Genomic DNA, 13,432 nt, shown 5'->3' on the forward strand with positions numbered 1-13,432 from the left:
GTCAAATCAGTATTATTGCATATGTAAATAAAGTTTATTTAAGGAAAAACAAATGGCAGATCTCCATTGTCAAATCCAAACCTGTTTGTTTGACTGTGGAGTAAAGAAGGTGTTAAATAAAGCATGTTTTTAACAAAAATAACCAAGACTATGACTAATATTTATTTTTAGTAATATTATCCGTTTAAGTCCTGATGTTCAGTTTCGCTCTACGAATTTTCATTGTAGGTTGCTCTCAAAGATTTAATTCAAAGATCTCAGCTTGTATGGGTTATATGCCGAAAGAAAGTGACCGTAGCATTGTCATGTTCATTTCTGATTATGTACAGTGCCTTGCATAAGTATTTACCCCCATGAATTTTTTGCAGTGTTACCACCTGCAATTGTAATGGGCTTTATTCAGGATTTTTACCATTTTATTTACAAAGTATGTCTAACAAGGGCTCCCAAGTGGCACAACAGAAAAGAGTTCACTCTATCATCAGGAGCCGAGCGATTTCGAATCATGACGATTAACATTAGCCAATCATGGGTGTCTATGAGCTCATGTATGTGGAAGAGGGCAGATAGTACTTTCCTCCAAGTGTGTTTCGCTGGCCTGTGACCAAATCAAAAAGATGCAGTAGGCTGGCTTCACGTTTCTTGGAAGAAGCATGTAATAGCCTACACCCTCACTGATACCTGTCATATGATGGGGGAGCTGGCTGGTGGGTGGGAATTGGCGGGTGACTAAACTGGGGAGAAAATTGGAAAAAAACATTTAAAGATGCAATATATTTTTTTTTATTGTGACACAATGTTAAAAGCAAAAAAATAGACATTTCTTGGGTGCATAAGTATTCATTCCTATTCATTTCTTGGTAGAACTTGGTACTACACCAAAGGTGGCTGGAATTAAGTCTTTTGGGAATTGGGATTTAGCTTTGTACATTTGGATCCTGATATTTTTGGTCATTCTTTTTGCCAAAATTGTTCAAGCTCTTTCAGATTGGTTGGAGACCATTGGTGAACACTAATTTTCAAGTATTTTCACATATCCTCTATGAGATTGATGTCTCGACTTAGATTGGGCCATTCTAACACATTCAGGCTGTTGGTTTTGAACCACTCCAGTGTAGCTTTGGCAGTATGCTTAGGGTCATTGTCCTGTTGGAAGGTGAAACTGGCTTTACCAGATCTAATTTATTGTTTGGCTCAATGGGAGGGAATATTTATGTAATCACAACGTTGTAAATAATCATGCAAACTCTATTTATTTCCCCCAACATCATGGGCTATTTTTGCATATATTCATAATTTATAATACCAATTTCAGTTCATTTCAGTTCCAGGTTGAAAGACTATAAAATTTTGAAAAGTTGAAAGGGGGTGCATACAAGGCATTGTATGTAGTATGATGACTTTTGTCTCTCTTTTCTAAGACTCCATTCTTGTCTGTGGCTTTGGGAGGGGATTTAGCACTGATCCTGGACCAGCTGCTGGATTCTGGACTCTCGCTATGGTGCCATGGGGATTGCCTTTTTAGGAGACACCTGATCACAGCAACACAAAGAAGGCTTGGTGATAAGAGCCTGCTGGTTGAGTGTGTGAGATGAATATGGCCCTGGTGATTAGGAAGAGTGACTGGGAGGGGACAGAGGAGGGGGTATTTGCTGGTTTTTGGTCAAGCTTGTACTCTGTAGAGCTTTCAGACACTCAAGTAGTGAAGCCCAATCCTAAAGAGCTAAAGCTGAAAAACACTGGTAGTCCAGTCTCCTGTAAGGTCTCATCAAACATCTAGCCAAGAACACCAGCTACTACTTGTGCCTGAAGATATTTTTGTAGATGGTTTGGGTTTGAAAAGGCACGTGATGGAGAAATTCCAGGCCGCAATGCTCCTGGGTGCGGTAGGAGATTCCCTGGGATACCGCAAAGGCCGCTGGGAAAGCTGCACGTCAGGATCTCAGATACAGAAAGAGCTCTCGGCTCTTGGGGGACTGGCAGCCCTTAAACTGGATCCAGAAAACTGGCCTTTGAGTGATGGAGCTCTGATGCACATGACCACAGCGGAGGCCCTTGTTACAGGTAAAGATGTGTCCCCAGCTTTTCAACTTCACCATATCACTGGGTCAAGATCAAGATTTACATTTCTCTTCCTCGTAGCTACATACCTTGACTACTAGTTTCACTGGTCTTATGTAGTAGTTACTGAATAACATGCTTTATGATGAATAACTCAATCATAAGCCATCAGTTTCAGGCTTAAAAAGTAACAGAGGATGAATATTAACCTTTATGTTCAGTCTTGCCAGAAAGACTTATCTAGATCTGGCAGCTGTTACATTTCACACCTCCAACACTTATAATCTGACTTTAGCCTCTGTATTGCCATTGCTTTTAATAATAAATATTTCCCACAGGAGATTTTATCGTAGCTTGTTCTTGTTAGAGAACACTACAATAGGAGCTACAGTGATCATTTTGTTTCATGTTTACAAATAAATACTAATCCATTTTTAAACTGTCCTTAATGTTTCATCAAGTTTAAATGAGAAAATTCACTTACTGATCCTGTCTTTTTTTATTATTAAGATTAGGGAAACTGCTTGCTTTTAGTTTCAGAATAAGGGAGAAGAAGGAAGCAAAGTTGCTTAAGGGTAAACGTGTATGGCCTGTTGGAGATCGTCGATAGAATCTAAGATTGTTTCTCTAGATTTGGCCATATATAGCAGGAAAAAGTCTCAGCATAGTCTTTCCAGATCACATACCATACCAGATCACTCATTATCCCTGGTCACCATGACACAGGCAAACATCTGATCTCATAAATAGTCTCATAAACAGTTGATGACATTCACACACGTGCATTCACAACAATAACACACGCCCTGCTCCCTGTTATCTCCCTCTTATCTCTGTGTCCACCAATATGAGAATGGAATTTGAATTCATCCTCTTGTTTCATCTGTAGATGCGCTTGCAGCAATACATAGCTCAAGTTATAGATAACCCCGCCATCTTTAATCCCTTAAAACCTCAAGGTTAAAGTCAGTACCCATCATCCTGCATCATACAACACCTAAACTCCAGTTGTCTTCAGCCACATAGTTGCCACCAGGCTGAGAATAGAACTTAAACGTGATCCTCTACCACAGTGGGACAGTGGTGGCGATTGAACCAGTATCATCAGCGGGTCACTCAAAGTTTGGCTAACAGGAACGAGGACAGACTCTGGGATTAGGTTCTCGTTTGTTCACATTTCAATACTACTGAGAAAAACCAGCAATCACAGTTAAACCGTACCCTTCTTTGCACTGAGTATGGTTAAGGGCAGGAGGTTAACTTCATAATAAGCTCCTTAATAATGCCTTGTAATTAGAACCCACCTAATAACATCTACAGCTCCTCTCCGTCTCAGTTCACATCAGCAGCCACAAAGGGAATCCCTAAGCCTTCTGGAGCTATATATGAGCTCTGTTTTAGGGATGTGGACAGACGGAATAGAGGGTATGTGGCTAATGATGAGCCCCACTAATGCCCCGAAAGTATCCCTCTCCAACTCTCTCATACACACGGCTAAATTTAGCCTGACACACTACTGCTCAGTTGCCTGGAATGCCAAGCATGATAATACCACATGACGGCATGAAAATCTTTGAGAGCCAGAAAAAGTGTTCACTGTTCTGATGTGTGACATCATCTAGCAAAAAATGGGGAAAATGTCACAAACTGTATAACTGATTATGCTGCATTGTGTTGTTTTGCCAAGATTACTGGTGTCTGGAAGACTTGTACAGAGAAGTTGTGCGGCTCTTTGTGGCAGCCATGGTGTCCCTCCAAGGCCGAACTCCTGACCCCAGCACAGTAGAAGCTTGTTCCTACCTCAAACCTGACAACTACCTGCTGGCCTGGCATACGCCATTTAATGAAAAAGGTACACCTTCATCCATAGCAGTGATCCAGTCCTGTACCGGATCTGCTAATTACTGGGTTTGTATTTATTATTATCTTTTGTTATAATATATGTACTTACCAATGCTAACAGGTTCTGGTTTCGGAGCTGCCACGAAGGCTATGTGTGTGGGCATGCGCTACTGGCAGCCTGAAAGACTGGAAAACCTGGTGGAAGTGAGCATCGAAATAGGCCGGATGACCCACAACCACCCCATAGGTACCACGTGGTCCTCATGCCACAAGAAGTCATAGAATCATGACTAGCCAACAAACCAACTTCCAATGATATGGTCCAGTCATTCATTATCAAAGGTATAGTCAACTTTAAGTGGGAATTAGCTAGCTGTTTGGAAATAGAGCCTTCCTCTTCAGTGTTCCCTTTGAAGCCACACCCCCATAATGGCTTCCTTTCAGTGAAATATATCCACCTCCATGTAGGACAGAGTATTTGATGCTACTCGCAACAAGTAGAGAAAATCTTGACATTTCATTGGAATGAACAAATCACAAAGTTAAAAAAAGGGAGTTTTTTTACTTCCTGTTTAAAATGGTTGCCCACAGGAAGTAGCAAAGGCAGGTGCAATAACTATCATTCACCCCCAGTGAAACACAGAATACAAAACCATATATTGAAACAGACACTGAAACAAATAACATAATGAAAAGATTGATAAATTATCTAATAATTTCATATATGTAAGTTTATGGCTCCTATAGCACCAAAACACATGCATACAAGCTGCCTAGGCTGGAACGCCTGAATACTAGAACAAGATGGGGAGCTTTCTGAATACACCAGAAGTGTGATTGACAGGCAAGGCTAGATGCTTCCTGATTGGTGGGATGCAACAGAGACCAGAGACCAGAGTTTTAAAGACATTTTATTAACATTTTCTGGAATGTGATGAGAACTTCACAACCTTCACCAAATGTTATAAAATGGATTCTGCACTCACCATCTTCCCATACCATCTTACCTCTTATGTTCTGTTTATTACTAAGTAACGTCTGCTCCAGGTCACTGCTTTTCGATTTAATTTTTAAAAACCTGGAGTTGCGGTCTCTACGTCTCAGTCATGACCAATATAAACAACACTGATGTAAATCGAGCCCCAAAAGTCTGTCCTTTGCACAGGTGGGTGTGTAATCCACATTTCTTTATGATGGAAAAGCATTTTTTTGGTTAAAAAAAAATACACTGACCAATGTCTATTGACCAATCCCTACTCTAAAAATTTCACTAAATAGATCTAGTAGAAGAAAAATACAAATTTTACTTCTATTACCACAATGACACAAATACATGGGAATAAAACATAAATTTCAGAATAAAATGAACATCAGAAAGAAAAAGCAGTAGGTGATATACACTTAGAGGGTCATTAATGAGGGTTAGTTAGAACAGACCTGGAATAGAAGCTAAGCCACTTCTTTCGTATGCAGGATTTTTGGGATCTCTCTGTAGTGCCCTGTTTGCCTCATATGCAGTCCAAGGCAAGCCACTGGTGAACTGGGGCCGTGATCTCATGAAGGTGATCCCCAAGGCTGAAGAATACTGCAGGAAAACTATACGCCACATGGCAGGTTAGGAACTTAAGAACAATGTGTTACACAAAATTACAACACAATATATAAACCTTAAAGTATATATCCTTTATAGGAACGCCTGTACACGATGTACAGTACTTGTACTTGTTGTGTATCTGCATGATTTTGTGCAGGTGCTCCCACATGATTGGCTGATTGGATAACTACGTGAATGAACAGGTGTACAGTTGTTCCTATTAAAGTGGCTTGTGAGTGTATGATCATTGAATATTAGAGGTCTGTGGAAACTACTGCAGAGTAATCGGACTCGACTTGGTATTTTATTGACACTGTGTAATCATTTACGTTATCTTAATGCTTCCAGGTTAAACATGTAATGGAGTGAGAGCAACTTTCCTAAAACGTGCTCACTGTGTGAATAATCTCTCTTTTCAGAGTACCAGGAGAAATGGTTTTACTTTGAAGCCAAGTGGCAGTTCTATTTGCAGGAGAGAGGGATTGAGGAGGAGGGACAGAACAAGCCTCTTTTTCCTAATTCATATGACGCAGATGAGACAGATAAGGTTAGGCCTAATTATTTTTAATTGCATCATAATATACTTTAATTTGATAAGTTATTATCCACCATTTATTGTAGAATCTGCAGGCATAGGTTTGGACCCAAAGTTGGTAGGGACAAATGGGTGGACCGAAAATATAATATAAACAGGCTGTATGTGTACATATAACAACTGTCTTTCAATCCACACACACACACACACACACACACACACACACACACACACACACACACACACATGGGCAAAGCCACTGGCAAACAAAAAGCTGCACATACCAGTAGAGATCAGTAATTGTACTTTAATTACTGTTCTTTAATTGTACTTTAATTATAGTTCTGGAAGCACAGATATTATTGAAAATCTAACATGTTCCTATTCCAGAATGAAGATTGAACTAATTTCTTTCCTTGCTATAAAACGCCATCAAGTCTTCAAAGGCAGATATTGTAATCTAGCTATGTATGTAGGTGTGTCTATGACACTGTAACTTTAAACATTAAACAAACACAATTGATTTATTTAAGGTTTAGGGAAGACACCTAAACAAGGTGAATGAATATGAAGATGAAGAATAAACTAGGGTGTTGCATGGTAGTGTAGTGGGTAGTGTTACTGCCTTTTAGCGCCAAGGTACTCAGTTTGATCCTGAGCTCAGGTTAATGTCTGTGTGGAGTTTTGCATGTTCTCCCCAGGTCTGAATGGGTTTCCTCTGAGTTTCTTCCCTAAAACATGCCAGTAGGTAGATTGGCAACTTTAATCTGTCCCTAAGTCAGTCCAGGGTGTATTCCCACTTTGGGCTCATTATTTCCGGGATAGGCTCTGAATCCCAGTGAAACTGACCAGGATAAGATGCTTACTGAAGATGAATGAATGAAAGGACACACAGTTTTCTAGTGTAGCTGTGATGTCTATAGACACAGTCAACTAGAATATAAATTAGACTTTATCTTTGCTTATGTCCAAGTCGCTTATCAACTGTCAGTAAAATCGCCAGCATTAAATATAGCTGTCAATAATGGTAATTATACTGCATCTCTCTCAGGTGTATAAGAGCTGGAGCTCAGAAGGCCGAGGAGGGCATAGGGGCCACGATGCACCCATGATTGCCTATGATGCTCTGTTGGCTGCAGGCTCAGACTGGGGCGAGCTGTGCAAACGGGCCATGTTTCATGGAGGTGAAGTGTCAATATTAACCCAAAACCAAATTCATTACAAAAAAGTGTATGTATGTGTACATATTTGGGTAAAGGTTATGCACATTTGTTATCTTGGGCCCAAATGAGAACGCTGATATAACATCAGCCCAAATTCCATTCTGTGATCATTTTCATGTAGATGTAAACATAACGAGATTATATGCGTAATAAAATAGTTAAACCATTAACATTATGCTGTAGAAGTATAGATAATGACATCTTGACACTAAAACTGTTGATTGCACTATTCCAGGAGAGAGCAGTGCTACAGGTCTGATTGCTGGCTGTCTCTATGGCCTGCTTTACGGACTGAACCAAGTGCCTTCAGGACTGTACCAAGACCTGGAAAAGAGGGAGAAACTAGAAGAGCTTGGAGCAAAACTGTACCAGATGGCAGCTGCAGAAAAGTATATAGAGAAGTAACACTCTGCTCCTCACCTCCTTGTTCACACAGGGAGTTCACATGGTTCCCAAGCTGCACAGCTACACACCCCTCCTGTACCTGTTCTCAGCATTCAACTCTCTCTGACACCACCATCCTTTGACAGTTAACAGATTTGTAAATTAAGTCCAGTATCAAAGCTTGGTATAACTAAAAGGACTGCTAATTTCCACTAAGAAGATATACCAATTAACTGATCCTACATTTAAACAGTTTTGCTGTTTCAATGACAAAATATGTGTAACTTACAAAAACATACGATTGTTTGCCCCAAGAGACTTTTATGTAGTTTGGCCAGGAGCTTTGCTAATTCTTTGCTAATTCATGATGTCTGGTCAAATTATAGTAAAAAGAACTCTGTGCATGTTCTGGTGCATGTATATTTTGTAAATTAAAAGACCTTAAACAGACCTTACTTTGTAAGAATTTGATTTCTTACCAAAATCCTATTCCTATTAATTGCAATATAATACAGCTAAGCAAATAGTATTCTTGTACTTGTCTACACTTCTGACCTTTCACACTACATAATATGATAATGTTCTTTTGCATTTGCACAATACAATGCTTTTATATAACTGATATTCCACCAATCTCTGAAGATTTCCCAGAGAATTCTAAGGTCCTTAGGGGCAAAAATTTACTCTCTAAAATGATGTAGTGTGAAACCTCCCACTCCCTAAAAATCATCTAAACCTTCTCTAGCTGTGTTATGTCCCTGTAAACCTAACCCTTATTCATCTCAAATGCACAAAGCAGCTTTACAGCAGAGGCCCCTATTTCTTAGAGAATAACCAAATCCCCATTCCTGCATTGCTTTTGCTATGTGGAGGCCTCTGTACAAAGAAGAGTATTACAAATACTCTATTGAGGATCTCTGAGCATAAAGAAGGGCTCTTTTATTTCATACAGAGCAGAACAGGAAAGGCCTCAAGGAGTCATTGCCCCAGAGATCAACATAGCAGTAAATGGCAGGACACTTAAACAGCTAGTCTTGGAACGCTCAACCAGTCCAGTGATCCGAGACATTCTGGACACTCTACTGCAATATATAACCCAGGAGTTGCCAAGGCAGTGTCCATGTACCCAGAAGAGGTCAGTAAAAAAGAACGCAACGAGTAGGAATACCAAGAAAGCAGCAGTTCGTCAACCTACCACCTTCCAGCTTCTTCAATCCAAGTATCTGTTAGCCAACCCCAGGCCAGCCTTAACCCATAGAAGGGAAGTGGGTACTTTGAATATAAAAACAGTCCACAGAATCAAGGAAGTGGACAAACCCATTAGTGATACAGGGCAAGATGTTAAGGGAGGGAGGTTCAGGGTTCGAGACATGATTGCCAAATTTGCAGCTGTTGAGCAAAATGAGAAGGATCTGGCAAATGGAGACTTGGTCAGCCAGGTTAACACGGGTCCTGTTTTGTCTGATATGATGAAGAATCTTGAGGATCTGTCAACCCTGCAGAAAGGAAGTGATTTAATTAAATATAGGAAGCAAGACTGTGCGGGTGAGTCTAACCCAATGGGGAAGAAGAAAGTGACTAAACAAAAGAAAGCTCAAGATTTATTGATTTTTGGCAAGCAAGAGAGACAGGTGATAGTTAAATATACCGGCTCAAAGATAAACAGCAGTAGTCTTGAGGAACAGCAAAGTCCTTTGGCAATAGTAAAAGGCTCACCGTGCAGCTTACTCAAGGCTGAACAAGACCTTGTTTCCAAAAAACTGGTAAGCAGCCTCTGTTTACCTCTGACTCAACAGACAGTGAGGTATGGAAAAGTCGAGATGATTTCCTTCAGTGCTTTGTTGGTGGACTCCCAATCTGAGGCTGAATATGGACTTCTTGTGATAGAGAACCCACAGAAGTGGAATCTAGCTATAGTCCTACCACACCCTTATATTTGGGAACTGGCCTGTTCAACAAAGGAGAGTTTGGAACATCACCACCACAAACAGCATGTACTGGAGCTACAACCTCATAAAAAGGGTACAGAGGTGCCATGCTCTGACCAGGCAGGATTACAAACCATGAAGCCAGTGGCCTCTGAGATTCAGCATAAGATGCACCAGGAGACCCTTCAGAATCATACAGCAGAGTTTGATCAGCATTCACCAATTGAGCCTCCAGATGATTGTCTCAAAAGACCTTTACTTACATATAATGGTGCAGAGTCATCAGGTGACTGTGAAAAAGAAGTCCTTATGATGTTTCTCAAAAGTCCAATGCTTCAGTTGAAATCACAGATGGACCATCATGCTTCTCTGATCCTACAAAGATCCAGTGGATTGTATTCACCAGAGCAGAGCATGGATTCCAACAAATGTCTTTCAACAGAAGTATTGGAAGGTAAACCCATGAGAACTGACAGTGAGAGTATGGAGCCCATGTCCTCTTCTACATCATTATTCACTCTAACAAAACCAATAAACAGCACAACACTTGAGTACTGTGACAACCATTTGTCACAACACACATCTCAAAATGTAATCTCATGTACAGCAAAAGCCTACCATGATTCAGCGAGTCATGCTAGCAAAGGCAGTGAGCAAGACATCCCTTATCCCTCAGGAAAAAGTATACTAAACAAAATGATTCTAGTAGGCAATTCATGCAGCCAGAAGACATCAAACAGACAACTTTCACAAATGACGAAGGATGAACAAAATCTACCATCACAAAAGGAGTGCCCAAAATACACAACATTTAATTATAGTGATCCCTCTGTGATGAGAACTTATATACCCAAGACTATTAGGTTTACTGATACTTTCAACTTCTGATCCCTCAAAATGTGTTCAGCACTTCTGAACTGCTCATTTATTAGTCAGCTTCACTGAAGAGAGAGGAATTTATTTTAAATGTAGACCAGCAACAAACAAGATATATACTATATGGCCAAAAGTATGTGGACACCTGACCAGCACTTCTACAGTATATGTGGTTCTTCCCCAAACTGTTGGCACAAAGTTGGAAGCACACAATCATATAGAATGTCTTTGTATGGTGCAGCTTTACAGTCTCCCTTCATTGGAACTAAGAGACCCAAACCTGTTCCAGCATGACAGTGCCCCTGTGCACAAAGCGAGCTCCATGAAGACATAGTTTGCCAAGATTGGAGTGGAAGAACTTGAGTGTCCTGCACAGATCCCTGACCTCAACCCCATTGAACACCTTTGGGATGAACTGTAACACTGACTACAACCAGGCCTCCTCACCCGACATTAGTGCCTGACATCACCAATGCTCTTGTGGCTGAATGAACACAAATCTCCCCACAGCCAAAATCTAGCAGAAAGCTTTCCCGGAAGAGTGGAGATTATAACAGCAAAGGGGGACTAAATCTTGAATGAGATTCAAGTGTTCAAAAAGCACACATGGATGTAATGGTCACGTGTCCACAAACTTTTGGCCATATAATGTAAAAAAAAAAAGAGATGCAGACATGTATGGTTTAGCTGCAGCATTTATGATTTTGGGCCCCTTGCTATGGGAGACACTTAAAAAATACACTTTTCTCACTTTGCTGTCAGCTAAACAGCAGTCAAACATGAATTAAATTCACTGAAGGGGAAAGGACACGGGATGTTGGCCTTTGAATTCATGAACCTTGTTCTTGTAGGTAAAAAGAAAACAAGAGGGTGAATGTTTTGTCTTTCTGTTTATTTTTCGTTCAGTATGTATTGTATAGGTTCTATTTCATAGATGTAATTATACTGTGCACGTAGAAGTTCTGAGGCAACCTTCAAAGTTATAGTATATGTGAAAACAAATCATCACCTTTAACTTATGTTATTTAAAATGGAGCATTTATTTTTGATGATAAAATACACTTTTAACTGAATATACATTTTGAATGAATTTAAGATATATAGGGGAATCAGAGCTTTTCACATGGTGACCATGTGTACTCCTGCAAAACAAATCAAACTTCACTGTCCTAATATTTGTGGAGGTCACGGTAACCACCCTGCTGCACCTGCCTATGTGTTCTAACAGAAATATGTAACAATAAAAAGCACTTTAGAGCTTTGACCTCAGCTATTGTATTTAATGATGCACAGTAAATAAAGTGAGGTAATGGAAATTCCAGTGGGAGGTACTGTAATATGAGCAACACACCTGGTTCTCTAGGGAGTGGTATAGCTCTTCAAAGGAAAAAGAAGTTATTATTTATGTATATCATTGTCTGTAGCAGATATAGTCTATTACTGTAGAAGTACATTTTGATTAATACAAGTTTTTATGGTTCATTCATTTTATATATATATATATATTTTAAATCTTCAAGGTTAAACCTCTAGACCTCTTATACATCAGTCTGTTTGCTCTTTATGTGATTAAGGAGAGAACTGTTTGTTGAAACACACCTGGACCAGTTTTCCCACAGAAAGATAATAAAAGCTAACCCTGTAATTTTCAATGGCATGTCAGTAACAGTGTATTTTTTAGCACAATCATATGGAAATATCATGATGCCACTGAGCTCAAATTCTCTGATATTGTCCATGGTCTGGCCATGTCATTTCAGACCAGCTCAATTTTCAGGAAAACTCATTTAACATGTGAGTTTTAACCATTTATTCTTCTCAACAACGATCAGTGCGAAGAGAAGGTGAAACTACTTAAGGAAAATTAAAAAGGGGCAACCTTGTAAAAGCTTGCTTTTGATTTATATATCTGGATTAAATGTTTGCTGAAATAATCTTCCCAATACCAGATTTTGCGTCAGTTGATTAATACAGATTGTGGGTAAAAGAATGGGGGTGATATATGACTAAAATATCACAATACTTACATGCCACAATACCATGTGTATCATAGTATATAGGTTTACTAGCAAAACACCAGCAAAATATTAGTGTTATATTTAAAAATATATATATTTTTAAAAAATAGGTTTGATGAATTTTTTTTTAATATCTAAAAATTCAATTATTTAACAACAAAAAGGAGAAAAGGAAGGGGGAAAATCACCTTTTTTTAAAAAAAAAAAAAAAAACAGATTTAAAATGCTGCCTCACAGCTCCAGGGTCTCGAGTTCAATCCTGAGCTCAGGTTACTGTCTGTGTGGTGTTGCTGTGTATGTCCTCCCTGTTGTGTCTCCCTGGAGGGTTTCCACCTACCTCTCAAAAACAAGCCAGTAGGTGGATTGGCTTAGATAAATTGCACCTAGTTGTGAATGATATATATATATATATAGTGTGTGTGTGTGTGTGTGTGTGTGTGTGTGTGTGTGTGTGCATAAAGTGCCCTGCGATGGACTGGTGTCCCATCCAGTGTGTATTCCTGCCTCACACCCAGTGTTCCCAGGATTGACCACTGGATCCACCGCGACCCTGATCAGGATGAAATGCTTACTGAAAATGAGTGAGAGATTCAGTACAAACTTTTAACATCAAATCGGTTATTTCCAATCAAGGTTTGTAGGAGTTGGTGGACAGAGTGTGTGTTATTGGTCGTGGCTGTGAAGCTGTTTATTAAATGCTAGCTCCACAATTCTTGTCAAGTTAACAGCACCTTTCTGTCCAAAGCTCTACACATAGGCTTACATGTATATCTAGAAGTTGTGTACACTGATCATACTTATCCTAATTACTGGAAGAATGGAGATGTAGAAAACTATGGGCAATGAGAGGGTGTGTCAGTGGCTGGTAACAATGTACCACAGTGTGCAGAATATATAATATATTAAGAGTATATAATATTAAGCACTTCAGTCACCAGTAAAATTTGAGTGTGTAATTTAGTTTGTTCAAA

At 39.6% G+C, this 13,432-nt stretch overlaps 1 protein-coding gene across 2 annotated transcripts; it reads left to right on the top strand.

The window, feature by feature from the left end:
* The first annotated feature begins 1,434 nt into the window (after window positions 1–1,434).
* adprhl1 (ADP-ribosylhydrolase like 1) lies at window positions 1,435–12,095 on the top strand. Of its 2 annotated transcripts, XM_026931649.3 has the most exons (8): window positions 1,435–2,064; window positions 3,749–3,913; window positions 4,025–4,150; window positions 5,377–5,517; window positions 5,917–6,044; window positions 7,084–7,216; window positions 7,491–7,644; window positions 8,592–12,095. In XM_026931649.3, exons 1-8 carry the CDS (start codon window positions 1,851–1,853, stop codon window positions 10,453–10,455), a joined length of 2,925 nt encoding a protein of 974 aa, XP_026787450.3. In that variant the 5' UTR covers window positions 1,435–1,850; the 3' UTR covers window positions 10,456–12,095. The 2 variants fall into 2 exon arrangements, with proteins under 2 accessions (XP_026787450.3, XP_026787452.3); XM_026931651.3 differs by lacking the exons at window positions 1,435–2,064; window positions 3,749–3,913 and having other exon boundaries at window positions 4,025–4,245.
* The last annotated feature ends 1,337 nt before the right edge of the window (window positions 12,096–13,432 follow it).

The sequence above is a fragment of the Pangasianodon hypophthalmus genome, chromosome 26, assembly GCF_027358585.1.
Source record: "Pangasianodon hypophthalmus isolate fPanHyp1 chromosome 26, fPanHyp1.pri, whole genome shotgun sequence".
Lineage (NCBI taxonomy): Eukaryota > Metazoa > Chordata > Actinopteri > Siluriformes > Pangasiidae > Pangasianodon > Pangasianodon hypophthalmus.

Coding starts and splice junctions, on each gene's coding strand:
- adprhl1 (XM_026931649.3), top strand. CDS start 1,851: ATGGAGAAATTCCAGGCCGCAATGCTCCTGGGTGCGGTAGGAGATTCC. Junction 3,914..4,024: donor TACGCCATTTAATGAAAAAG/GTACACCTTCAT, acceptor CAATGCTAACAG/GTTCTGGTTTCGGAGCTGCC. Junction 7,217..7,490: donor ACGGGCCATGTTTCATGGAG/GTGAAGTGTCAA, acceptor GCACTATTCCAG/GAGAGAGCAGTGCTACAGGT.